Source organism: Paecilomyces variotii (genome assembly GCF_004022145.1).
Source record: "Paecilomyces variotii strain CBS 101075 chromosome Unknown C8Q69scaffold_7, whole genome shotgun sequence".
NCBI classification, from domain to species: Eukaryota; Fungi; Ascomycota; class Eurotiomycetes; order Eurotiales; family Thermoascaceae; genus Paecilomyces; species Paecilomyces variotii.
The window spans coordinates 713,553-737,327 of record NW_021167146.1 but is presented as its reverse complement, the minus strand read 5'-3'; the positions used below and the strand labels follow the sequence as shown (position 1 = coordinate 737,327).

The 23,775-nt window shown below is 46.6% G+C and overlaps 7 protein-coding genes and 3 non-coding genes across 10 annotated transcripts; 6 read left to right on the top strand and 4 right to left on the bottom strand.

Moving 5' to 3' along the window:
- Positions 1 to 451: 451 nt before the first annotated feature.
- Positions 452 to 2,032, top strand: C8Q69DRAFT_487201 (hypothetical protein; the record flags this gene model as incomplete). Its single annotated transcript, XM_028631967.1, has 2 exons — positions 452 to 886; positions 950 to 2,032. 2 exons carry the CDS (start codon positions 452 to 454, stop codon positions 2,030 to 2,032), a joined length of 1,518 nt encoding a protein of 505 aa, XP_028484178.1.
- A 2,551-nt stretch (positions 2,033 to 4,583) lies between these two features.
- Positions 4,584 to 7,693, top strand: C8Q69DRAFT_521917 (multicopper oxidase-domain-containing protein; the record flags this gene model as incomplete). Its single annotated transcript, XM_028633528.1, has 16 exons — positions 4,584 to 4,922; positions 4,981 to 5,054; positions 5,106 to 5,125; positions 5,175 to 5,198; positions 5,253 to 5,306; positions 5,397 to 5,438; positions 5,486 to 5,551; positions 5,600 to 5,618; positions 5,667 to 5,701; positions 5,751 to 5,912; positions 5,969 to 6,044; positions 6,095 to 6,204; positions 6,285 to 6,597; positions 6,660 to 6,754; positions 6,837 to 7,268; positions 7,335 to 7,693. 16 exons carry the CDS (start codon positions 4,584 to 4,586, stop codon positions 7,340 to 7,342), a joined length of 1,869 nt encoding a protein of 622 aa, XP_028484177.1. The 3' UTR covers positions 7,343 to 7,693.
- A 1,179-nt stretch (positions 7,694 to 8,872) lies between these two features.
- C8Q69DRAFT_419235 (P-loop containing nucleoside triphosphate hydrolase protein) lies at positions 8,873 to 11,534 on the top strand (the record flags this gene model as incomplete). Its single annotated transcript, XM_028628371.1, has 3 exons — positions 8,873 to 10,705; positions 10,759 to 11,445; positions 11,528 to 11,534. The coding sequence occupies 2 exons, from the start codon at positions 8,873 to 8,875 to the stop codon at positions 11,071 to 11,073; spliced, it is 2,148 nt and encodes a 715-aa protein (XP_028484176.1). The 3' UTR covers positions 11,074 to 11,445; positions 11,528 to 11,534.
- A 12-nt stretch (positions 11,535 to 11,546) lies between these two features.
- C8Q69DRAFT_296223 (hypothetical protein) lies at positions 11,547 to 12,966 on the top strand. The gene is made up of 5 exons (XM_028627090.1): positions 11,547 to 11,771; positions 11,827 to 11,885; positions 11,972 to 12,056; positions 12,131 to 12,301; positions 12,393 to 12,966. Exons 1-5 carry the CDS (start codon positions 11,717 to 11,719, stop codon positions 12,809 to 12,811), a joined length of 789 nt encoding a protein of 262 aa, XP_028484175.1. The 5' UTR covers positions 11,547 to 11,716; the 3' UTR covers positions 12,812 to 12,966.
- Positions 12,934 to 13,676, bottom strand: C8Q69DRAFT_499287 (hypothetical protein). Its single transcript, XM_028632320.1, has 2 exons — positions 13,191 to 13,676; positions 12,934 to 13,103 (listed from the first exon to the last, which is right to left on the bottom strand). The coding sequence occupies exons 1-2, from the start codon at positions 13,500 to 13,502 to the stop codon at positions 13,038 to 13,040; spliced, it is 378 nt and encodes a 125-aa protein (XP_028484174.1). The 5' UTR covers positions 13,503 to 13,676; the 3' UTR covers positions 12,934 to 13,037.
- Positions 13,677 to 15,396: 1,720 nt separating this feature from the next.
- Positions 15,397 to 17,733, bottom strand: C8Q69DRAFT_296184 (putative aspartate transaminase). Its single transcript, XM_028627089.1, has 4 exons — positions 17,114 to 17,733; positions 16,892 to 17,023; positions 15,907 to 16,755; positions 15,397 to 15,669 (listed from the first exon to the last, which is right to left on the bottom strand). The coding sequence occupies exons 1-4, from the start codon at positions 17,441 to 17,443 to the stop codon at positions 15,574 to 15,576; spliced, it is 1,407 nt and encodes a 468-aa protein (XP_028484173.1). The 5' UTR covers positions 17,444 to 17,733; the 3' UTR covers positions 15,397 to 15,573.
- Positions 17,734 to 20,041: 2,308 nt separating this feature from the next.
- On the top strand, positions 20,042 to 20,140 carry C8Q69DRAFT_t90. The gene has a single exon. It is a non-coding gene; the product is annotated as a tRNA-Thr (tRNA).
- A 213-nt stretch (positions 20,141 to 20,353) lies between these two features.
- On the top strand, positions 20,354 to 20,443 carry C8Q69DRAFT_t91. Its single transcript has one exon. It is a non-coding gene; the product is annotated as a tRNA-Thr (tRNA).
- A 390-nt stretch (positions 20,444 to 20,833) lies between these two features.
- Positions 20,834 to 21,782, bottom strand: C8Q69DRAFT_296157 (hypothetical protein). Its single transcript, XM_028627087.1, has 2 exons — positions 21,423 to 21,782; positions 20,834 to 21,340 (listed from the first exon to the last, which is right to left on the bottom strand). The coding sequence occupies exons 1-2, from the start codon at positions 21,700 to 21,702 to the stop codon at positions 20,946 to 20,948; spliced, it is 675 nt and encodes a 224-aa protein (XP_028484172.1). The 5' UTR covers positions 21,703 to 21,782; the 3' UTR covers positions 20,834 to 20,945.
- A 1,899-nt stretch (positions 21,783 to 23,681) lies between these two features.
- Positions 23,682 to 23,771, bottom strand: C8Q69DRAFT_t83. The gene has a single exon. It is a non-coding gene; the product is annotated as a tRNA-Thr (tRNA).
- Between the last annotated feature and the right edge of the window lie 4 nt (positions 23,772 to 23,775).

Here is a 23,775-nt window from a genome sequence, read left to right as displayed (position 1 = left end):
AATCACAAGTTCCTTGGAAGCGAGAAGCGCGTTGTGATTTGAAAGCAGTTGCACTTCACTCCATAACATGGTGCTGCAACTAAGCACAACAGATGTAGACTAGTCTCTTGTTTGAGATAAGACATTCTTCCAATTACAGTATGTACATCGAGTATTTTCTCCCGCCTATTTATGTTGCTGACATGCATATATTTCAAATTAATACGCCAGCAGCACCATGCACTCTAGAACGTTGCCAATGAATAAGAAATTGGCCTAACTTACTAGCTAGCCTATGCTATCCCTAAGTCACGTGACTAGTAGCAGGGCGCAGCCGAAGGGAGTGTCTAACAGATAACGTCTAGTAACCCCTTAAAACACACAGGGGCATTAGTTGATAGATGTCTAGCACTTTCCCACGAAACTTAGAACACATGCTCAAGCGCCTAGTTACACAGACTCAACTCGGGCTATGTCAGTTGAACGACATCTTTTGCATGGCAAAATCACTTATTCCCAGGCCAAGGACGAAGAGGTGAATATTGTTCATCAGCTTGGATACTGCTCACGACGCAATGACTTCTTCGGATTCATCCGCGCTCGCCGCAGTCTTATTGAAAAAAAGGTCGCCCATCATCTAAAAGTTTCATCAAACAGTTGCCACGCGGCTGATATTGATAGCTGGATGCATGGGAGCTTCAACCTTTGTGTTCCTGTGGAGGTCGAAGACTTTGGGCATGTCATCATTCGCTTCCCTCTTCCCTACCGTGTCGGTGACAGTTTTTACTCAGGAAACAGCGATGAAAAAATCACATGTGAGGCTGGCACATACGCATGGATGTATCAATGCTGCCCTAATATACCGATTCCGCGTCTACATGGTTTTGCTTTAAAGTCTGGCCAAGGGGTGAGAAGCTCTAGTTACACTTAGAGAAGTTTTGACTAACAGAACAACCTTTCATCTAAACAGTTCACAACTCTTCAGCGCTCACCACTATTTCGTCGCCTGCTACACCGATCCTATTGCTGGTTGTTATCTCTCCTGGGATATCCAGCCCCTTCAAACTTCATACGAGATGACGACAAAGTCGGAAATGAGCTAGGGCCGTATATGATTCTTGACTATATCAAAGAAGGAAAAATGCTCTCTACAACATGGGCGCAGCTGAAGAGTCAGGAGATATTGCGAGAAAACCTTTTCCGAGATATCTCTAAAGTCATGTTGACCATGAGTCGAGTGAAGTTGCCTAGGATAGGTTCTTTCATCATTGATGAAAACGGTTACCTCCTCCTTGTGAACAGGCCTCTAACACTTATGCTACATGATCTGGAGAACGAAAATATTTCCGTTGACATGCCACGGGATCGGACTTTTTCCACCGTCGATTCATATGTTAACAACCTTCTCATGTGTCATGACAACCGACTTCGCTTTCAGCCAAATGCTGTGAAGACTGGTAGTGACTGTGTTTCCCAAATGACAGCTCTGGCTTTAATGAGGACTGTGAGACCCCACTATTTTGACTCTCAGCTTAATGATGGCCCTTTTGTTTTTGGTTTGACTGATCTGCATGCGAGTAATATCTTTGTCGATGAGAACTGGCGTATCAAATGCCTTATAGATTTAGAATGGGCTGCTTCTCTTCCTATCGAGTTTATGCGTCCTCCTATATGGCTTACTAGTCAAGCGGTTGATGAGATTGACATCGATGAGTACGATGGAATGCGACAGGATTTCATGTCTATTTTCGAAGAAGAAGAAGAGAGAAGTTGCTTACCTGAATACAGCCTGCGACGGACAAGGATCATGGAAAAAGGTTGGGGGTTAGGAACATTCTGGTACGGCACAGCCTTGCGAAGTCCAACAGCTCTTCACGCCATCTTCTACGACCGGATTCAGCCATCCTATTCAGAGAAGCATGCCAAAGACACGAACTTCTACCTCATTGTTTCTCGATATTGGGGACGTGAACCTGCAGCGTTCATTAGATCCAGACTCGAGGATAAGGCAGCATATGATGTCAAGCTTCGAGAGATGTTTGGAAGGATCTGAGGCTGTCAGCATAACTGAGGTCTTGCCCTTCGGCCATATCTTCTCAGGTATGAAATGCCTACCTCCGGCCCATATTCCCGCACTATCTGCTGGTCTCTCCCTTTGTCCTGTCGGCTGGGTTTGGATCATCTTCAAGATCAAATTCCGCCTTCACTGCTTCTTCGAGAGATGTCTCGGCCTTGGCAGCTCGTTTCCTCTTGGCAGCCTCTGCAGACGATGAAATTTGGCTAAGAAGTCGTGGAATCGGCAGGTTAAGAGGCTCCTATCACAGCCACCTGCGCCTCCTTCACAGTAGCATCTTTGTAGTCATCCGAGGACACGGATCGTCTGTCTGTCATAGTTCAATGATATATATAAATATGCGGTTAGCGCACGTTGGTGAAGTAATTATTTTTATTTGTGGGTATAGTTTCCAAGTTGAGATGTGCACGACAGGGACGATAGAGCGTTTATATTGACTTCTAAACGCATCGACCTAGCAAAACCCACTGAGAAGAGTCGAACGCGTTGTCTTTCATCCGCTAGTCAATGTGTTATCCAATGAGAACCCCGCTCTCAAGGAGTGTTTTACTGGACAGTCTTCAGAATAGCCGAATGACCCCGCCGAGAGGCAATCAATCACAATTCTAGGCTATTTGGGTCGCTCTTCAAATCCACCTAGTTGCGGTGTCCCTCATAAAAGAACTTCAATATAGCACATGTGAACTAGCGAGCACCATGCAAGTATGGACGTCATCAACTCCATATGCCTGTTGATGTTCTCACTTCGCAGCAAGGCGCGGAACTAGAGGTTGGCCAAATGATAGGACGCCTGATCACGATGGTTCTGCAACGTGGTCTAATTCGAAACATGCTTCTGGTCTTCCTACCTATTTGACATCACATTATTCAACATACGAAATCAAAATTCAAATGGACGTCTAAGTAGCCGTTCGTGGAAACAGGAATCAGGTCGTTGTCAAAAGGTTAAGTGACCAGTAACAACCTGATATTCTTAACACGATACGACAACTTCCCTGGGCTTCTGAAACCACTTCATGTGCATGCGTCAAAAGCGGGCTGAGGTTTTCATCTAGGTAGAGCCTAAGAAGCAACGACATAGGCTACAGTGTTGATGAGCTCTATGGCGAATATTGCCTAATACTCTTTATTGCAGTCTCAAGCTGACAAGCCAATCATGGATATTCCATCAACGTTTGAAACAAGTACTGGAACGTCATCGGGGCACTCGGGAGGTCAACTCATCGAGCTACTGGTGCCTGTGATTTCCGTTCGGATAAGCAACAGATCTAAGGCCCCCAGCGAAGTCAGCAATAGTCCGAGACGAGCTGATGCCATGTGATTGATAAGCCTCAATAACAGCCCATCGCGGATTTGAGATCGGAACTCTAACTCAGCCCTATACAGTACCCAGGCGACTTCCCAGTGCAGGGTGTCTCAGCCGCAGTCAAGTTTACCTGTCAGCGTCCCATCAAACGCATGAAACGCACTTGTCAGTCAATACCTTATGATAGGAGATGAGATTCTATTCGGCAATTGTATTCATCTCGTTTTGCCGATCATATCTATAGTCTCTCCAGGATCCTCTGGTCCAGTAGGTGATAGGTTTCAACATATTGGGCGGTTTATCCTCGGGTAAGCCGTGCACGTACTCGGGCAAACTCAGTCAGGTAAAAGCCTTGTCGGGTGGCCTAGTCTGCCTGGAATGTCTACGGTGTACTTTAACAATCGAGATTGTTACTTCAAGTAGCCTATGGGATCCGGGGAAATGTACATGCTTGGTAGGAGGCTCCTTCAGATATACTGTATCATCTCTTGAATAACATACACTAGATCACGACTGTTCGTCAAGAAAGTACCGTTACTGTATGTCTGTATTAAACTCTTCATTAACACCGTTGTGGCGACACCAATATGAGCCTCAGCGAGATTCAGCTCATCTCAACCCCTGCATAGCTGGCCTGATGCTTGACCGGTTACCATACTCTCGGGAGCCTATCTCGCGGGTACCCCAAATCTTGGGCAGTCCCTATATCGTATCTCTAACTGCCTTTCCATCAGTCTCTAGTCATGTGCTTGCAGGGTTCATATTTTAAGAAGCGGCTATATCTTGATCATCATCAATTTATCTACGACGTTATTCTTTTATAATCCCAGGTATATTCTTATACTACCCGTGCGGCTAGGTCTCACTTGTGGATCAAACTGTTATCAAGGCTATAGTAGCTGACTATTACTACGCCTCAGCCCTGCGCCTGGCTCCAGGCTTCAGATGATAGGACAGGGAGTAGTCCAGACCTCGAGGTATCGTCTTCGTCTCAAGACGCCACGGCTGTATGTCCCCTGTAAAATGGAATCTTACAGGGTGATCGCCGTCGTCAGCGTCTATCAGATCTGCAATGTATCAGGCAAGCAGCTCAGCTGCCCTCTATAGGGTTATAGTTACGTGAAAGGTATTTTAACACTCCATATCTGCTCAAATCTGCTCATTCCTGAGCCAAGCCCGAAGGCATCTTTTGTTTCTCGAGGTCTATGGTCCAACACCCACATCATGGGTTTCATTAACTATATCGTCAATGTCGTTGTGCAGATTCTACCCTTCAGTGGGAATAATGGCGGTCTCCTCAACCAGCAGCCCCTTCCTATAAACGTACCGTCATCCGGTGTCAGCTTTAGTCCGCAACTTGGGAACGGTGTCGTCGGCAATGTCCCTCAGAGGGAATCTCAAATAACATGCCATTACCCTTCTCTCAAAGGATGGGAGATGTGCAACGGCCCTGACTCTAGAAACTGTTGGCTTCGCGAGACTCATTCCAAGCAACCTGTCTTCAGTGAGTATGATATTACAACAGACTATGAAGCAAAATGGCCCCAGGGTGTCACTAGAGAAGTACGTCCATGTCTCCCTTTTTCACATCTGTTGATTGGGAAAAGCTGACAACTCTCAGTACTGGCTCGAGGTATCTGAAAAAACGATCAGTCCTGATGGAACTCCCAAGTTATCGCAACTGATAAACGGAACGTAAGTATGAGAGTTGATCCGTCTTAAAGCTTTACTGACTCTGTGCCACAGTTATCCGGGGCCCTTGATTGGTAAGAGGCTCTTCAAATTTCTAGCCTACACATGCTGACTTGAAATAAGAGGCTTGCTGGGGAGATGATATCGGTAAGTACCGGCTACCACCACTGGCATTGCAGAGCACTTACAGAGATGCGACAGTTGTGCATGTCACAGACAAACTGGTTGAAAACGGAACGACGATACACTGGCACGGTATGTATATCGCAGCACCGTCGGACCTTGAAAATATGCTCCGAGACTTTGGGTTATCTGATTACAATCTCGCGCTGATAAGACTCATAGGTGTTCGTCAACTCCACACGAATGATGCAGATGGAGTGAACGGTATGAGGCTGCAAAAAAAATCTAGGTCTATATTCTAATATTGCTAGGTATCACCCAATGTCCGATAGCAGGAAACAGGACATATACCTATAAGTTCAAGGCTACTCAATATGGTAAGTTACCGAACTAAATCGGGGGGTATATGCACTGACAGTATCCAGGCCACAGCTGGTATCATAGGTGAGAACCCTTGATGTTGTTGATTTGCTAAATTTCTAATTCTCGCAGTCACTACTCTCTCCAATACCCTAACGGAGTGGCAGGTAAGAAACATAGAAACTAAGCTAGTTATCATAGCTAACAAAGCGATAGGACCACTTCTGATTCACGGACCTACCAGTGCAAACTGGGATGTTGAATTGGACCCCATCATGATGGCAGACTGGTTCAACGCAAACGCATTTTCTGCTTTCCACACAGAACTAGGGCCAACCCCTCCGCCATTGTCGGACGCTGTACTACTAGGAGGAATCGGTGAGTATAGCTAGATATCATAACTTCCTTTTGTCATTCCTGACATGTCCTATCAGGGATACATTCCGGTTCCATCTTTACAAGAGTCATTGAATCTGGTAAGAAAGTGCTATTGCACCTTATTAACGCAAGGTATGTGAGCAGCAGATTATGTATGCATATGAACAGCCTAACTCTGGTAGTACGGACATGCATTTTGTCTTTTCTATCGACGACCATCCTCTCCAGGTCATCACAACCGACTTCGTTCCGATCGAACCGTATTGGACAAACTCCATTTCGATTGGAATTGGTATGTAATAATGCATTGATCCGAGCAGCATGAATCATTAACACTCGTTTCAATAGGGCAAAGATACTCTGTCATCATAGACGCAAACCAAACTGCAGGAAGCTATTGGATGCGTACAACTCCGGTCTCAAACTGCAGTGGGAACGGAACCATCCCAGATGACCGAACAGGGATCCTTCGTTATCAGGGGGCTCCTAATACAAAGCCGACCACTTCCATTCAGTCAGGTCTTACATTTGCTTGTCAAGACGAGCCTCCCGAGAAACTGAAGCCTGTTGTCAGGTGGGAGGTTGGGACAAATCCTGCAAACAATGTGATCGACAGCACATACGAGGTCGGGACTGTTTTCTCTCGAAACGCAACCAGATGGGCCATTGGAGAAAAGTCCATGTGGTAAGGATGCTATATTTCGGTTCGTGAATATTTATTACAGTCTCTGATTATTTTGTTCATAGGCTCGACTTTGCCGACCCGACCTTGCTGGACGTCCGCAATAGGACATTCAACCCCGACTACGATGTTGAGAAATATGACTTTAAGGACGAGTGGAGTATGTACCTTCTTTTTCTTAATTACAGTTAATCCTTCAATGGGACAAATTGTCCACCGTGATCGTAGCTAACCTCCACCAGTATACATTATCATAACCGCCTCCGGAAACATCGCTGGCGTCCCTTCGCCTCCGGATAGAGCGACTGTCAGATTGGCCCACCCAATTCACCTCCACGGGCATGATTTTGCTGTACTAGGAGCCGGAAATGGGACTTACAACGAAAAAAGTGATCCCTTTAACTTCTCGTACCACAACCCTCCACGCCGGGACGTGGCGCTTCTTCCCGCCGAGGGTTGGCTTGCTCTTGCGTTCAAAAGCGATAATCCCGGTGTCTGGCTGCTTCACTGCCATATCGCCTGGCATGCCAGTAGCGGATTGGCTTTCCAGATCCTGGAGCGTACTGGCGATATCCAGAAAGCACTGGGTCCCGAAAGGCTCGATGCAGTAAAAGAGACTTGTAAGCAATGGAAGCAATGGGACGCCACAGAGAGGGTCAATCAGGAAGACAGCGGTAAGTATATCCTTTAAGACATCTTTTATCTATTGCGTCAAGGGAAGAGATGCTGATATAAACTAGGAATTTAAGCAGGCCGGGTTCGAGATCAAGGACAGTAACTACGACTATACCTGCACTATTGGAGGATTTAAACGATATGACTAGATTGGCGCTGATTACCTATAATTAACTCTCAACTCCTCTTTTACGTTTATTTTTTGGTTATCAGTGTAATCACTGTCTTTACTTACCCTTATGTCCAGACAAGTTTTCTGATATGATTCTTGTGTTTTGATGAAATAACTAGTCACAGAAGTATTACTTCATCGGTCTATCTGCTCTCTCTAATTTGTTTTGATAATTTTTGTATGATTATTCTTTTGTGTGGCCTCCTTTCTGAAATTCACTATTTGATTCTATAAGAAGTAACTGTAGACGAGCAATATGTAATGTAACAAGTACTGACTATTACTTTTATACGCTTTTCTTTCCTAAATTATATTATCTAGTTGTCCCAATGTACTAGGGTCAGTAGTGGCTTATATACGAGAGACCTGTAGTGCCTTGTATCCTCAAGCAGTGCAATTAAAATGTAGAATAACTCCAGTAGATATCTCTTAATTGAAGTGAATATACTTAGAAGTCCTTATTTAATCTAAAATATAGCTTAGCTATTCTAATAGTAGATTAATCCCTTTAGATTTTATAATATTTAAGAGCTTCTCTTTTCTACAATTTTAATTGACTAGTAATCTATAATAAGAAAGGAAAAGGAGAATTAGTGTCACGGCCTAACTTCTAGGGAGTATTCTAGGAGCTAAACCGCTGCGCCAGAAGTAAAAGACTAGGCCTAATTCTTAAGCAATACCTAAGGACCGCTCTCGCTATATAAGGACATAGACATTATATTACCCTCACCTATTAAGGTATTATCTCAATGCCTAATAATGTTTAACTAGCCTCCTAGGTAAGTAACTATATTTTAGGGTCTATAGTTCGGCCTTAAATAGCTAGCCCTTAGGAATACTTTATATCTTTATTAGCTATAAGGTTTGTTAATAGAAATCTAGCAGTACCTAACCCTATTATTTAGATTTAAACTCCTAACTATTTGCCTGAAAATAATGTTACACCCTAACTCCTAAGGAGTATTCTAGGAGCTAAACTACTGCGCTAGGAGCAAAAGACTAGGATTCTTAGGCAACACCCAAGAACTGCTCTCGCTATATAAGGATATACCTAGATATTATAATCTGTGCCTGCTGTAGTTTTGTTGTAAGTAACTTATAGCTCTTTATTGTATGTATACTAATTACTGTTCACTTAACTTGAATTATTTATTAAATTCACATAAGTTTCAGGTCTTCCTCCAGTTAAGCTCTTATTCTCACATGGTACTTAAGTGCCCAAATTATTCACTTCACCCCTTTTATTCTCTCTCTTTCTCTTGCTTTTACCTATATATCTCACTCTTTCACTTCTTCTAATTAACTTCTTTTATCCTATCACTTCTATCTCACTTCTTCTATCTCAACTTTCTTTTACTCCCAACTTCTTCTCTCTAGCCTTCTCTCAACTTATATTCTCAAAGCAACCTTTTGCCCCCTCGTCCGTCCACAATGGCGACAGTCGCACTCCAGTGGAAAGATCATCGCGAGCTCCTTGATATCATCGACAACCTGAGATCTCATGGAATCAGTCGATATGTCGATTTACCTGAGATCGTTGTCTGTAGTGACCAATCTTCAGGAAAGAGCACCGTGCTTGAGGCCATCTCAGGCATGTCCTTCACCACCAAAGACAACCTATGTACGCGATTCGCAACAGAGCTGATTCTACGTCGTTACCCTGTCCCTCGTATTAGGGTTTCCATAATACCAGACCACGCTCGTTCAGAAGGCGAGAAAGAAACGCTTCAGAAGTTCAGTCCCAGCATAAGCCCAGAAACTCTAAACCTCGGGGAAGTCGTACAGGAGGCCCAGAAAGTCATAGGCTTAACAACTGATAACAGATCTTTCAGTACTGATATCCTTCGCTTCGAGATCTCAGGACCTACCCAGCCCCATTTGACCGTGGTGGATCTTCCTGGATTGTTCGAATCCGGTAACAAAGAGCAGTCTGAGGAAGATGCAAAGACAGTCAAGGATCTGGTTTGGGAATACATGGAGCGGCCGCGAAGCATCATCCTCGCTGTTGTCTCCGCCAAAAGTGACTTTGCACTCCAGCAGGTTACAAAGTGCACTCGAAAGCTAGACCCAGCAGGTACGCGGACACTCGGCCTGATCATAATACGAGACACGTTAGACATGGGTTCAGAAAGTGAAATGTCGTACATCCAACTTGCACAAAACAACAAATATATCAGGTTCCATCTTGGATGGCACGTCTTGAAGAGTAGACGCTATGGCATGAGAGATGCTACAGCGGCTAAAAGAGATGAGGCAGAAGCACAATTCTTCGCTACTGATATCTGGACCTCGTTGCAACCGTCCCAGGTGGGCGTTGTATCTCTCAAGTCACGGCTGAGCAACGTCCTGAAAAACCAGATTCTCCTTCAGCTGCCTACTCTTTTCAAGGATATTGAAATGGGCATCCAGGAGTGCAAAGACAAGCTTGGGAGGCTGGGTGACTCTCCAAACACAACTGAAGAGCAGCGTCAGTACCTTGGCCGCATGAGTCAGGATTTCTCCAGTCTCATGAAAGACTCTATCGATGGCACTTATACTGACTCCTTCTTTGGGAGTGCCATGACGGCTGTCGGATATAAGAGGCGCCTACGTGCTGTGATTTCAAACATGCTTTCAGATTTTGAAGAGAATATGCACAAGCACGGGAAGTCAAAGAGAATTGTGGGGGAAGCTGATGGCAATGGAGAAAACCAGATTTCGCGTTCGCAATTTATCGACGAGGTCAAAATCCTGATGAGACGAAGCAGGGGTCGGGAGCTTCCTGGTACATTCAATCCCCTGATCGTTGGTGAACTTTTTAGTGATCAATGCAGGCCATGGAAACGGCTGGTGGATGGGCTGACCACTAGTGTCGTTAAATCTGTCTATGCTACTATCGACGAGCTGCTACAGCACATAGCAGTCGAGGAAACCTCTAACAGAATCTTCAGGGAAATCATTCGCCCGGGAATGGAAGTTTTGAATAGTGATCTTCAAGGCAAAATCAACGAACTTCTTGCTCCGCACCATTCTAGTCATCCGATCACGTACAACCGCTATCTCACTGATAATGTGCAAAGAGCCCAGGCTTCTCGGCGCAAGGAAGAGATCGCAAAATTCCTCCGGGAGTTCCTCCACGTCACTAATTTGGACAACTCATCTCGACAGATGACGATCTATGTGGACCCCAAAGGCATGTTGGACAGCCTTGTTGAGATCGGTGAAACCGACATGGAGAGATATGCTAGTTCTATAGCCATCGATTACATGGAAGCTCACTACAAGGTAATCTTTATTCATTCTATGGTATCATATAAGCGAATATTAACTGGGAGCAGGTTGCCTTGGAAAAGTTCATCGACAACATCAGCGTTCTTGCCGTAGAGAGATGTCTCATCCAGAAGCTCCCATGTCTCTTTTCGCCAGAGACTGTATCCCGCCTGCAGAACGCTGACGTGGGAAGACTAGCAGGAGAGAGTGATGAATCGTCTGCAGAGCGCTCGCGCCTAAGCGAGAAACTGAACGCTCTGGAGCAAGGTCTAAGAAGCCTGAAGGTTTTGGACAAGCATCAATCGAAGGACATTAGTGAGGATGTCTACGTGAATCCTCTCAAAAGAAAAGCATCAGGGACTGAGATACGCAGAGAGGTTTGAAGAACTAGGTTTTTAGTGGTTTCCGATACAGACTGAATACAATCACTCTATTACATCTGCAGATGGTTCATTTCTGCTTTTATCGAAGCAAATACCCGGATAGTTTCCATCGACGGAAGCCAAAGCGGAATTGTTTTCTTAAGAGCCCGCTCGGAATCTTTTTGGTTGATTGAAACAGAGATCTTGCTCTTTGGATGTATCTAGCTTGAACCTCCGGCCCCGAACAGTTCTAGAAGGTTGGTATTCTTTCTACAGAGGATCTATTGATCGTCATTTTGTATTATGAAGTTGTCCACCAGTTTTTTACTCCCTTCCACTCCCTTCCATAATATATTAATTGAGGTTTTGTAATGACGAGAAGCGACTACAAGAGTAAACAATGCCTTTAACTCAAGCTTAGCAACCAACCCCACCAGCCCCACATTGATACGGACTGATGTCTTGCTTATCACAGGACGCAGGGCCAACGATCACTAGCAAATACTCATGCTCCTAAGCGAACGCATCCCGAGATCATCTTTCTTACCTATTCTTTCTCTCTAAAACACGGTTCGTAATCTCGCAGGGCGCCCAGGTTCAATAAACCTGTCCCATACTAATCAATACTCGAAAGACCAAGTCTCATCAGAGCACAACGGTAGTTATGACCTACAAGAAGATCGGGGTATTTGGCGCTACCGGCCTATTGGGAAAGGAAGGTCTGTACTTATTATCTGATCTAATAGTTTTATTGCGGATATTGACTCTCATCAGTAACCCGCGCCCTGGTCGAAGAGGGTTTTGAGGTTATCCCGTTCTCGCGGAGCGCTTCGGTATGGGATGGCATATTCAGAAACTTCACATATCTTCTTATAACTAAGTAACCTGTTCCTATCAATACTAACTCCCTTCTATATAGCCGCAAACTATTGCCGGCGTCCAAACACAACAAATTACACCTGAGACTTCCCTAGTTGGATTCGATGCCATTGTATCCACTGTCGGTACGTCCGCTATTCTAATTCCACTTCGATTTCTATTTCATTTATCCTGACTGACCTATTTGCGATACGATCAGGCCCCTCCGGCTGGGCGGATCAGATCCCCTTGATCACGCGCGCCAAAGCCGATGGTGTCAGACGATTCATTCCAAGCGAATTTGGGATGGATCATCGCGGTCAGCATGTCGATTACTTGACGCCGAAGGAGAATTCTCTCAAAGCAGTGCAAGAGGCTGGTTTCGTCGACGGTTAGTTATACTATAGCCCTATGTCACTGGGATCAAATCTATGAACACGTTTTCACTAATCAATATGCATTTATGCATTATATAACTACAGGCTGGACAGCGTTCATAAACGGCTTCTTCGAAACGGTCGTCCCATTAATGACTAAAATTGACTTATCAACCTCTACACTCAAAGTGGTCGGTAAAGGCACGACGGAATACCCCTTTGTCTTCAGACATGATATCGGCCGCGCCATCGCGCAGACGCTCAAGGCTCCCCCAGAGACATATAAGGACTCGTGGGTTGTGCTGACCAGTGCCTGGGCCTCGGGCAACCAGCTCGCGCAGTGGATCGAGGAAGCTGCGGGTAAGAAGTTGACGATTGAGCATGTTGAGCCGGATGCGTCGACGCCGATTATTTCGTTGTTGGAGAAGACGGGCGGGAATGTGTTTGAGAGGGGGATTGAGACGAAGGGGTTGGGGATTGAGTGGGGTGATTTCGAGGCATATGTGAAGAGTTTGGTTAAGTGAATAGCGGAAGTTTTTTCAAGTGCGACAGTCATTTCTGAACATGGTATACAAATGGTCATATTCTTTTTCTGAGACAGCATAGCTCAAATATAGCACAGAAATACCATACATACATAATACATAGAAACCGCCCCGCATCACCCATTCATGCAACTCGATCCTTCATATCTTTTATCTTCATCATAGGTACATTACCAAACTCATCCTCCAACCTCTTTAGCCATACCTAATACGCATATCGATTCCGACTCCCTCTACCATCAGTCCCGCGCATCCTCCGCGTCCCAGCAGCCTAAACACACCAGATATGTTAATCTTCTCTAATCATCCATATCAAAAAAAAAAACATATTAGGAGGTGGGAAAAAAAACCCCCATACCTTAACACCAGGCCTCTTCGTCAAACTCCCTTTTAATTTCAACATCGCTCCAGAGACTCTATCGCCAATACTCGGTCGACGCCGATGATGATGGTGATGAGTCGTCATACCCGCTCCAGTTGTTCGTGGAGGGGCAGTTTTGCTTGTTGTCGTCGTCCCTCCGTAGCCGGTTCCATGGTGTCGATGGCCTGTGTTGTAGGTTGTTTCTTCGGTCTTGTATGTGCGGGTGCGGGCATTTGGGCCTTTGAGTCGCGTCCAGAATGTAGGACGGGTGTTGCGTTGGGTGGTTGTGTTGTGGTGGGTTCTGAACATTTTGATTTGTATTGTGTAGTAGAGGGGAAAGTGTTCGTTTGTTCGGTAGTTGAAGTAAAAAAGTCTTTGTGTCTTTTCAGAAAATATCGTAGAGTATAAGAGTAACTCTTGTTATACGATAAAAAGGATCGGTTTATTGTACAATATTGTAAGTAGTTATCTTAGTAGAAGATTAAATAAATACTAAATCATCAAAAACCCTTCCCCAAACACGAGGTTATATAAACCCTCCCAACCCTCCATATACAGCCTTCTATGTAATCGCACCGCGCCGATCCTTGAAAAAGATGATATAATACCCTACTGTACCTGCCCTATCAACCCCTCCTATCGATCATACCTACCCACGCTTCCAGAACAAAATCCTATGTAAGTAACCATGTCTTGCGCGAGGGCTAAAATAAAACAAATCACCAGCGAGTCCAGACCCCCATCAACTAGGAACATGACATAGAGTTGGTAGTTACAGCCAGAGACTCGCCACAGTACGAACCGTCATCGTCGCATATAGCTCGACAGAGTATTTGGAGATCATCGCTATGGGAGTGGCTTGCGTCTTAGCTATCGTATAAAGACTCGATGGCATTATATCATAGATAGCAGGGAGCGACCTCCATCGAGTCCATCCTGGAATCTTGGTAGGAACAGAGACTAGATAGTTAGGCTAAGTAATGTCGATCTGCTTTCGTGGTATGTCAGTCCAGTTCAGTCCAAGTTGTTTTTGTCTTGGCGGTCGTTGGCGCTAATGATGTCATTGTGTTAACCGAGCAGGAAAACGAGTTGGCTTGATTTCGAAGTTTGGATGTTACTGTCGAATTTAGATTTAGGGGCAGATCTTGGGTAGATGTAAGAGAGAAAGAGGACGTATACACTTACAGTATCTATATAGTTCAAAAATAACAATATCCACGGATCTGGGACTCCTAGAGTACCATAGATACGGGAGCGGTGTACCTTTTCCTAAAGAGGTAATTAGCTTTTGGTAGGTAAAATCGCCGGTTATTATTATGGAACTACGTATATACATTATACCTAGTTAATCGACTAGTATTATCAAATATTCCTGCCCTATTAGTTTTCAACTCTCCATCTACACTTCCCAATCGCAAAAAGGAAGAACGATATACATACATACCACAAGCCCGACTCCAAAATCTAAATCTAACTTGCTCGCCCCTTTTTTTTCAATTTCTCAGGAGAGTTTGGGAGTAGAATCGATTCGCCTTTCGACCGTATAAACCTGCATATAGCATCGACCTCTTCATCAAGGACGATCAGAATGGCAACACGCGCCCGAAACTACGTACGATGATGCCTCTTCGGTAGATATGTGCGTCGTTCTGCGTAAGTATGGCCGATTTTACGGATTTGCCGTTTGAAGATGATTCGCTTGATTTGAGCGCGGCTAATTTGTCGATTCACAATGTGGATCCAAGGCAAGAGAGAAGGCGGATAAGGAAGCAGGGAGCGTTTTGGAATCAGGTGATTGTTTTCTCATTCTAGATTTGTGAGGATGCCTAGGGGACATCAGGCTGTTCTGAAAGATCTGGAGTGGATATCAGTCGCGATTTTGGCAGTCAAGGTCGTGTTTGTTACGTGGCTTGTCAGGTGTTCAAAGGCGCTGTTACCGTTGATACAGACTTCCTTGTGCCCGTATATCCCAATTTACGTCCTTTTACAAAGACAAGAGGAAAGCTCTGCTTTGACACTGCTTTGACAATGTAGTGGTCCAAGCAGAGATAAAAGACTGACTCATTGAGTCTAACGAGGCATCATGGTACCCATTGTCATAAACTGGAATACCCAATCTCAGAGAGACTAGGGTTCTAGAATCTAAAAACGGATGAAACAATAACCTTTCCCCATCCTAATTATCCTCGGGCGCGGTCGGCCCGCTTAATCATAATACAGCCAGAGATCGGCGGAGGATCAGTGCTGTCAGCTCTTGAGCAGCGGATCTGATACGACTCGTACCGTATGCGTGCGCAGCAGTGGAACTCCGATTAACCCATAAGCAATAATAACTGTTCACCCAAAAGAATCACGACTCTCTGCCCAACCCGTGTACCTTCTATGCCGTCTTGCGCACCACACTATCCACCGCTTCAGCGACGTAGTCGATGTTGTGGGTGTTGAGTCCAGCCATTGAGATGCGTCCATTCTTGGTCTGTTAAATGGGTTCGTCAGCAAAGCCATTCTGTCGAAACTATCGCATGTGTTGGGGGTTCTTGGAAGGACGAAGGTCTGGAATCTTGGCGGCGTGCCGCTGAGAATCCGAAGTGCGGAAGAGAAGGGAAAAGCTCCGGGGGTGGGGACGCCAACATGAAAAGGGAAAAGGCAGGGCGGTCAAGGCATCGTGCAGTAGCGCCATGTACGACAAGATCGACGACAAAAGAAAACTTACCATGTAGATATGCCATTTCTCTCGCAGAACCTGCACCTGATTCGGGTTCAGGCCCGTAAAGCTGAACATTCCGATCTGGCTGGTGATGTGGTCCCAGGTGCCAGGCGTGCCCTTGGCCTCCAAGCGGGAACGGAGTCCCTTGCGCATCTCGATGATGCGACCACTCATTGTGCGGAGGTCCTCCTCCCACTGGGTGAAGAGCTTGGGGTCGTTGAGCACAACGCTGGCAATACGGGCTCCGTAGGCGGGCGGGTTAGAGATCTCTGAGCGCTGGAGGATTGCCAGCTGGCTGGCGATGTGCTGGTTGGCGTTTTCGGCATCAGGGCCGGCTCCAGAGACGAAGTGGAAAGCTCCTGTGCGCTCTCCGTACAGACCAAAGTTCTTCGCAAAGGACTGCGCGACGCAGAGTTCCAGGCCCAGCTCCGTGAAGTAGCGGATGGACCATGCGTCCCGCGCAAGGTCACCCGAAGCGAAGCCCTGGTAGGCAGTGTCAAAGAAGGGGAAGTGATGTCTCTCACGGATCACAGCAGCAATCAGTTTCCACTGCTCCTGGGTCGGGTCGACACCGGTCGGGTTGTGGGCGCAGGCGTGGAGGACGACGATAGAGCCTGGTGCGGCCTCGCGCAGCGTCGAGATCATGCCATCGAGGTCCAGACCCTTGGTCTTTGCGGAGAAGTACGGGTAGGTGGCCACGGGCAGGCCGATGTTGGAGAAGATCTGGTTGTGGTTGGCCCAAGTTGGATTGGAGACGTAGACGGTGGGAGCAGGCTGGATGGGGTGGAATCTCGACAAGAAGAGGCCGCCCAGGTGCACAGCACCGGTGCCAGAAATCGTCTGCACGGTGGTGACCTAGCAAGAGTACTATTGTCAGTTACATGGCCAGATGCATAACTGACGCTGCAGGTGCGGGCAGCTGGATGAGTGGATAACCATCTCGCAACCTGCATGGAGTAGAGCTAGGAACGGGCACTTCTGAATCACGTACACGCTTCTCACGGATAGCGGGACTGTCAGCTCCAAAGATCAGTCTCTGGGCGGCAGATGTGTATTCAGGAAGACCAGTGATGGGAAGGTATTCGTGGTTGAGGTTGGGATCGTGATGCAGTATCGCATCCGCCTGCGTTACGTCAGATACGATTCCCAAGAAAGAAAGAAAGAAAAGGAAAGGAAAGGAAAGGGACGATATCTGTTGCAAATATCAACATACCTGCTTCACGACTGGAAGAACCCATGGCTTCGCATTGTTGTCACGGTAGGCACCGATGCCCAAGTCGACCTTCTTGTCCGACGTGTCCTGGCGATACGCTCTCATCAAACCGAACAGAGGATCCTCTGGGGCCTTGGGCACAAGGGCCGCCGTGAAGACGGAGGGACTAGTTGAACCCATGATGTGGGATGAGACCTGGGATAGACGATCTCGAGCAGTTGTGGAGGGGCGTGTGGAGGACGGGGAGGACTGGCGCGCGGGTGTAGATAAAGAGGACTGCTGCATCGCCTGCAGGGACTGAGCTTGGGGTCGAGGCGGAGGTGGAGTCATGGTTGCAAAGCCAAGTTCCCCGGGTTGGAGTCGGTGAGTTACTCGTTGCGTTCACCGGCGGCAGCAATCAGAACACACAAAGAGTCAGGAATTATTATTAGACTATGCAGGTGCGATGATTCAATCCGTATCCGTGAGCGTTGCGGGGGGGAGAAGTCAGGAATGCGGTTCCGTTTTGTGCTAGGGAAGTACTTTAGGTAGCTACCACTGAGAGGGACAAAACAATCGAAATCCAAAATCCAAAAGAAAAAAAAGCTACGCTGGGAACCGCACTCTAATAATTAATGAATAATTAACTTATCTAGCTACGCCATGCCCATCAGCTGCATCTCTTACCAACCAGCCTCGGTCCAGAACTGCTCGAGATGCGCAGTCACCTCCGAGTCCCTCCGCAGGTGACGCCATGGCCCTTACATGTGCGCTGCACATTCTGCGTTTCACATCGCAGTTGCAACCAGGGAGTACATGATACATCCATGATAATAATAATACATGGTCGAAGAAGACAACCTGCCAGGAATTTCTACCGTATTTCTTCGACCATTATTATTATTATTCGACACTGTAGGACATCGATCTCTGAATAATTCTTTGTTCCTGTCCTCCCCTCCAACAGATCGGGGAACGGCGGGTTCTCTCCACACGCTCCAACCACGCAGGGTCAAGAGTCATGACAATCGCACCAACCACGCATTCTGCTTATGCAAAGCTGTCCACTGCTCTTATTGGCCCCCGTGCTAGCCCGACCGTCTCCACGTTCTCCAACTTGGTCTCGCCCATCGTTCCTCCCCGCAGCTGGCTGCTTCCCGCTTCCGCACAACGCGACAGGACAGCATCAGAAATAATTACCACTCCTTTTCGAATCGGACTTCCTCCGCCTCCTTTCAGGGGTTAGTTTCCGAGTCGCGGTTCATGGATTCCATGGATGCTAGACCGCGCAGACACCGTCTCAGAAGCTGGAGCTATCACAATTCGAGCGGACCGGTGTCCTCGTGATCAGCTGTTCGCTGGAGAACCCGAATAGTTCGATATATGGCTCACCCGAAAATAGCTCGTCCTGAGACATGTGACATCCCGGCCAGGCTTAGATTCACGCTCGCGTGGCATGGGTCCACTATCTACTATGATCAATCGGCTGGACCAGCACGCTATGCGGCCGATCAGGAGCTGGCCGGATAAGCCCTCCCGAACCGAACATTGCAGACAGCTTCCAGGGGTCGTCGTCCACGCGGGGTCTCGTATCCATAATCCTGCGGACCGCAAGTTGACTGAAAAGGAACAATCACCTTTGATGAGCAGTCAGTCAGACCACTATACCCGTAAGCCATCCGTTCCTGTGTCCATGGCTAGCTGCCAAACGGGTCTGTCCTGGACTCCAGGATACTCTGCATGGGACCAGAGTAGATATGATGTGTATCTATCTCTATGCAGAGACCCGGCACCTACTGGCTCCGTACGGCTCAGGACATCAATTGGGATGAGTACCGCTCTCGTCAGCAGATCTGAGAATAATGTCTTGTCATTCGCCCAAATAAATGCACCTGGGAGACAGTGACCATCTCTGTTGATCTGTCTGTCTGTATGCTAGGTGGAATTCGTTTTCCTGGCCCGTATTCGCGTATTCCGTTCCCTTGGATGCGTCCTCGACGTCTGGGGGCAGCGGAATGCGGGGGTCGTCAGAAAATAACTACCCCATGCTTTCTGCGGGGAAACGGAGAACAGCTGCGTCAACTGACCCTGGATTTTATGTACAGGATTAGTGAACGATAGACGACGCACAGGTATTACCCCTTTCTTGGGTATTTGAAGTTGGCAATCCAGTCTTGCTGTCGTGTGCCTTTCCGGTGCCGTCAGTATATTCGGTTAGTTTGCACAGTAGTATCAATCTGACTGATGCACCCATCCGGTGTACTAACCGTATAGACGCACTTTGTGTGGGAATCTAAGAGAGTCAAAACTTGATTGCTTGGGGAACTAGAGGGTGCCGAAATCTATCTGCTATTTATGCCCACAGACTCTATCCTGGATTTCTGCTGCCAGGAGCTAAGCTGGAACACTCTCTTGAGGGTTCCATGCTTCCAGCGTGTCTGCTTCGATCCTATATTGATTGATATAGGTTGCTTCCCGTTATTTGCTCTACCTGGATTGTATAGGGTAGTAGAAGCAGTTCGCAGCTCGCCTCCGCAGATGCCGTGAGCGCTGACACCTTGGCATCTGGTCTGTATCTGAGTGTCTTTTCGTGTAAGCGTGTCTCCCTGCCGGGCTTCCAGGTGGTGTTGGAGTGGGAAAGGTTGGGATTTCCGAAGTTATCATGGAAGCAGGACGGAGATGCAACATTATATATTTTCTCGGGAAGAGCATGAAACATCCTGACCGATTATTACACCGTAACCAACAAGGATAAAACTACTAAACAATCACCCACAAGCTAGAATTAACTTTAATTTACACCAACTAAAGAATCACCCTATTCACTATACTAAATCCAATAAATGTGCAGTATACGAGCATAGTCCAAAGCGCCATAACATAAGGAACCACCATGAACCGCAAAGTTTTCCACATCAAGCACAAATTTGAAGCACCTTACAGGACATAGCTCGAATAGCTCAGTTGGTAGAGCGCTTGACTAGTACTAGCTAGTTTCGCGACTAATCGCTTATCAAGAGGTCTGGAGTTCGAATCTCCATTTGAGCATAACTGTCCAATCTTTTTGATTTTTTTTTTCATCCATCCTTGATCCACTTGCACATTTTGCATAATATTTAAGATTCAAGAAATGAATATAGATATGCCAACTTGATTGATCGAACCCTTCACCTTTTTGGGATATTTTTTTTTTTTTAAATTTGCGATTATATATACTGAGAAGTGAGATTAGTCGATTATGTGCCCTGACAACCAATCACAGCTCGAATAGCTCAGTTGGTAGAGCGCTTGACTAGTACCAACCTAGTTCTATATATCAAGAGGTCTGGAGTTCGAATCTCCATTTGAGCATGTGTTTCTTTTTTTGTTTTGGCTTTTGGTTCTTGGAACTTTCTTTTTGCCGCCCCTCGAGGAAGGAGATAAGAGAGGATTTTCTTTTTCCTTGGCCAGGATCATAGAGTTCGATTATCGGCTATGATTGTCTCGGCGGCTCTTTGGGGTGCGGTCTACTTCTACTGGCTTCAAAGTAAAAAGATGGCCTGGCCGCTTTCCACCGGCGATGAAGCGGAAATGACATACGAGCGGCTTGACCAGCGCGTCATGATGGCGATAGCAGTCCCTATGAGATGATCTATGCATTGTACTCGTAGCAACAATCGTTCCGTCTCTGAACACTGATCTGAAGCTGTGTCCTCTGTACATGCTGCCACGCCCGGAGCGTCTTTGTCCACCATACAGGTTATACATTCGAAATATCTAGATAGCAGATAGAGATCGTGGATCTATTCCTAGCACCCTCCTCCTGCTCGACGATTACAACAGCGACGTCCCTCCCCCGAGGGGCCAGCCCCGTCTACCGCGTCGTGAGATGGATGGCTGTCTCTAATAGCACCTTGGTGTAGAGCTTGTGCAGCCAGGCGATGTTCGGTGGCATGGGTTCGCTCTCTGCCTTGCCTAGACCCTGATAGAAAACGCTCTTCAGTCCGAACTCAGCAACTCCCTCCTCCGGCTTGACGACGGCCGACATCTCAAACAACCCGTCCGACTCCCGCACGTCGCGCTTCAAGGGCGAGTCTCCGCATCGCACGACGATTCTCTCAGGAGTCTTCTCGATCACCTCGAAGTGGTCCGTGATCTGGGTGCCCGGCTCGTATGTGGCGGTTTTCAACTCCTGTCGCGACCACAGCTGGTTCGCCGTCTGGGGTCCTTGATACTTGCGAGCGAGGTATGCACGCTGGAAGGCATATCCTATTGAAGCACATTTGCGCTTCGCGTCAGTCCCAATTGGTCATTGTTACCAGCAAGCAAGAGCTCCCTCCGAGCGACTCACCCAGGCCTCCCCACACGCCCGCGCAGAATCTCTCAACCAGCTTCCCCTTATTTTCGAGCAGCGCGGGGTCAATCTCAGACAGCGGGACTTTCCGAACGAACAGGTCGTGTGTTGTCGGGTTCTGGAGAGGATTGAACGTGCGGAAATGCACCGAATTGAAGAGATAGTCGGACGTCGATAGCGGTACCTCCTCGATTTTGCGCGTCATACCCAGGTAGACGCCGACGCCGGCGACGCTCCCGACCGTGGTCAGCTTGACGAATTTGCTTAGGATGCCCATGATGCGCGTCTCTGTGGGAAAGGGACACGAAATGTCTGCTGAAGGGAAGAGAAGCACGACAGTGGTGGTGGTCGCGTGTCGTTAAGTAAGGTAAGTAGCCGATTCCGCCGCTATCCAGTTGCCGACTCGGGCGGTTGTCCGGACCACCGTCGTCTCTCTGTCAGCGGAGATGCGATAAGATTGCGCGCCCCATCACTCTGCTCGAAAGTGGTTTCCTTGTCGTTTCATTTCCTTCTGGTCGTGTTATATTGCTCAAATTTCTCTGCTGCAGCTCTGTATCGCCTTTTTTTATTTTAATGAATTCGTCCTTTCGGCTGCTGTCGTAGGATTTGACGTTTCCCTCACAGCAAGAGCTTCTCATGTCTCGCAGGACAGAATCGACCTGAGCACCACAGGAACTATCTCCATCCCCAAACGAGGGTTCAAATTTGACTCTCACGAAGACCTGACGGGAATGGATCGGACTAGCCCCCGAATTCTAACTACCGGCGAGATGATAGGATGACGAGATGGCAATCGAGCGGGTATATTAAATCACCACACGAAATTTCCAAAGACAAAAATGATCCGTCGCAGAGATATCGACATTGCGCTAACCAAGATTCCCAGGGATATGAGTGAACATTGACAAGGACGACAATTAAGTAGACAGGGTCCACATGGAACAGTAAATGGTGTAGTACCTACTGTACGATGTCTCTTCGAGGACCAGTGATTCGCATTCACAACTTAGGCGCACTAATAAGTATCTTCCGATACCTATCTGCAGAATCTATCCCAGGATCCTGAGCAGTGCTGCACAAATTCGCAGGATTTCAAGTAAATCGGCTCTATGGTATACTGGGCTTTATGAAGCTCGCGATAGCTGTTTCTGGCGACGTCAAGTCTCTCCCAGAAACACTGTAGTAGAAACACAACACTACTTAGATGAATTACAACGCCTGCGACGCGGTAGATATTCGAAACTCGCCTTCCCCGCTTTTAAGTATGTATGTACCTTAGTCTTTCCCCGCATTTTCATCTGCTTTCGCACCCGTTTTTTTTTTTTTTTTTTTTTTTTTTTTTTTCTAAATAGGAATAGTAGCTAGAGCAGGACTCATCCATGCGATACAAAGAAACACTGAAAGACAACCGAAGTATATCTATATCAACCAATTACCGGAGCTTATATAAAGACCCAGCCTTGGATATACTGTGGTTGAAATCTATAGTTTCATCTTTATATGCGATCTTCATCCTCAATTCTATTATAAGACCCCGTCTACTTATCCAGTAGGTAACTAATGGCGATATAGGGATACGTTAACCGCAAAAAAAACAACAACAACATAAAACGCAGATTAGCCTGCACGACAGATAACTACAAGCGTCTTCTCATTCGAGTTTGTCCAGCGCACTGTTTACGTGTCAGACCCAGATTGCATCTTCGGATATATGGTCTAAATTCATGATTTAGTTAACAGAACAGCGTTTTATAAGAGATGTTCATAACTCCCGTCTCACGAGGGAGTATACATTAAGCATTTTCACGACGCAAGATGAAAAGTATCACGGACTTATAAACGTCCAGTGGAATGCATACAGCATATCTATGTTGAAGCATTTGTTGATAATACTGGTAGTCTTTTCTCATAAAGAGACGAGACTTAACGAGTTTGCCAATTCGCGCATTGAGTTCGTCTCTGGTATGTACATGGCTATTTTTATATATGCAACTAAAAAAAAAATCTGCAGAATAAAAATCTAAATACTATTGAAGAACAACCATTCATCTTACTGTAAACCCTCAACTACTAATCTCACATCTTAACTTAACGCTTTCGCTAAAAAAGACCATACCATACATAGATCTATATGTTCACGTGACACATACCTTTACCGCGGGTGGGGATCCGCAACTAGGGATAAAAAAAGATATGCGTCCCACATTCCCACAGGGCGTCAAAAAATAATTCCAGGGCAAAAAAAGAAACTTGCTATGCTCAAATGGAGATTCGAACTCCAGACCTCTTGATATATAGAACTAGGTTGGTACTAGTCAAGCGCTCTACCAACTGAGCTATTCGAGCAGTT

Excerpts from the sequence above, each read along its gene's own strand:
- C8Q69DRAFT_296223 (XM_028627090.1), top strand. The coding sequence starts at position 11,717 with ATGACCTACAAGAAGATCGGGGTATTTGGCGCTACCGGCCTATTGGGA. Across the intron at positions 11,772-11,826 it reads CGGCCTATTGGGAAAGGAAG|TAACCCGCGCCCTGGTCGAA; the intron begins GTCTGTACTTAT and ends GACTCTCATCAG. Across the intron at positions 11,886-11,971 it reads CGTTCTCGCGGAGCGCTTCG|CCGCAAACTATTGCCGGCGT; the intron begins GTATGGGATGGC and ends CCTTCTATATAG.
- C8Q69DRAFT_499287 (XM_028632320.1), bottom strand. The coding sequence starts at position 13,502 with ATGTTCAGAACCCACCACAACACAACCACCCAACGCAACACCCGTCCT. Across the intron at positions 13,104-13,190 it reads CGAAGAGGCCTGGTGTTAAG|GCTGCTGGGACGCGGAGGAT; the intron begins GTATGGGGGTTT and ends TGGTGTGTTTAG.
- C8Q69DRAFT_296184 (XM_028627089.1), bottom strand. The coding sequence starts at position 17,443 with ATGACTCCACCTCCGCCTCGACCCCAAGCTCAGTCCCTGCAGGCGATG. Across the intron at positions 17,024-17,113 it reads TTCTTCCAGTCGTGAAGCAG|GCGGATGCGATACTGCATCA; the intron begins GTATGTTGATAT and ends GACGTAACGCAG. Across the intron at positions 15,670-15,906 it reads AGAAATGGCATATCTACATG|ACCAAGAATGGACGCATCTC; the intron begins GTAAGTTTTCTT and ends CCCATTTAACAG.
- C8Q69DRAFT_296157 (XM_028627087.1), bottom strand. The coding sequence starts at position 21,702 with ATGGGCATCCTAAGCAAATTCGTCAAGCTGACCACGGTCGGGAGCGTC. Across the intron at positions 21,341-21,422 it reads GGGCGTGTGGGGAGGCCTGG|GATATGCCTTCCAGCGTGCA; the intron begins GTGAGTCGCTCG and ends GTGCTTCAATAG.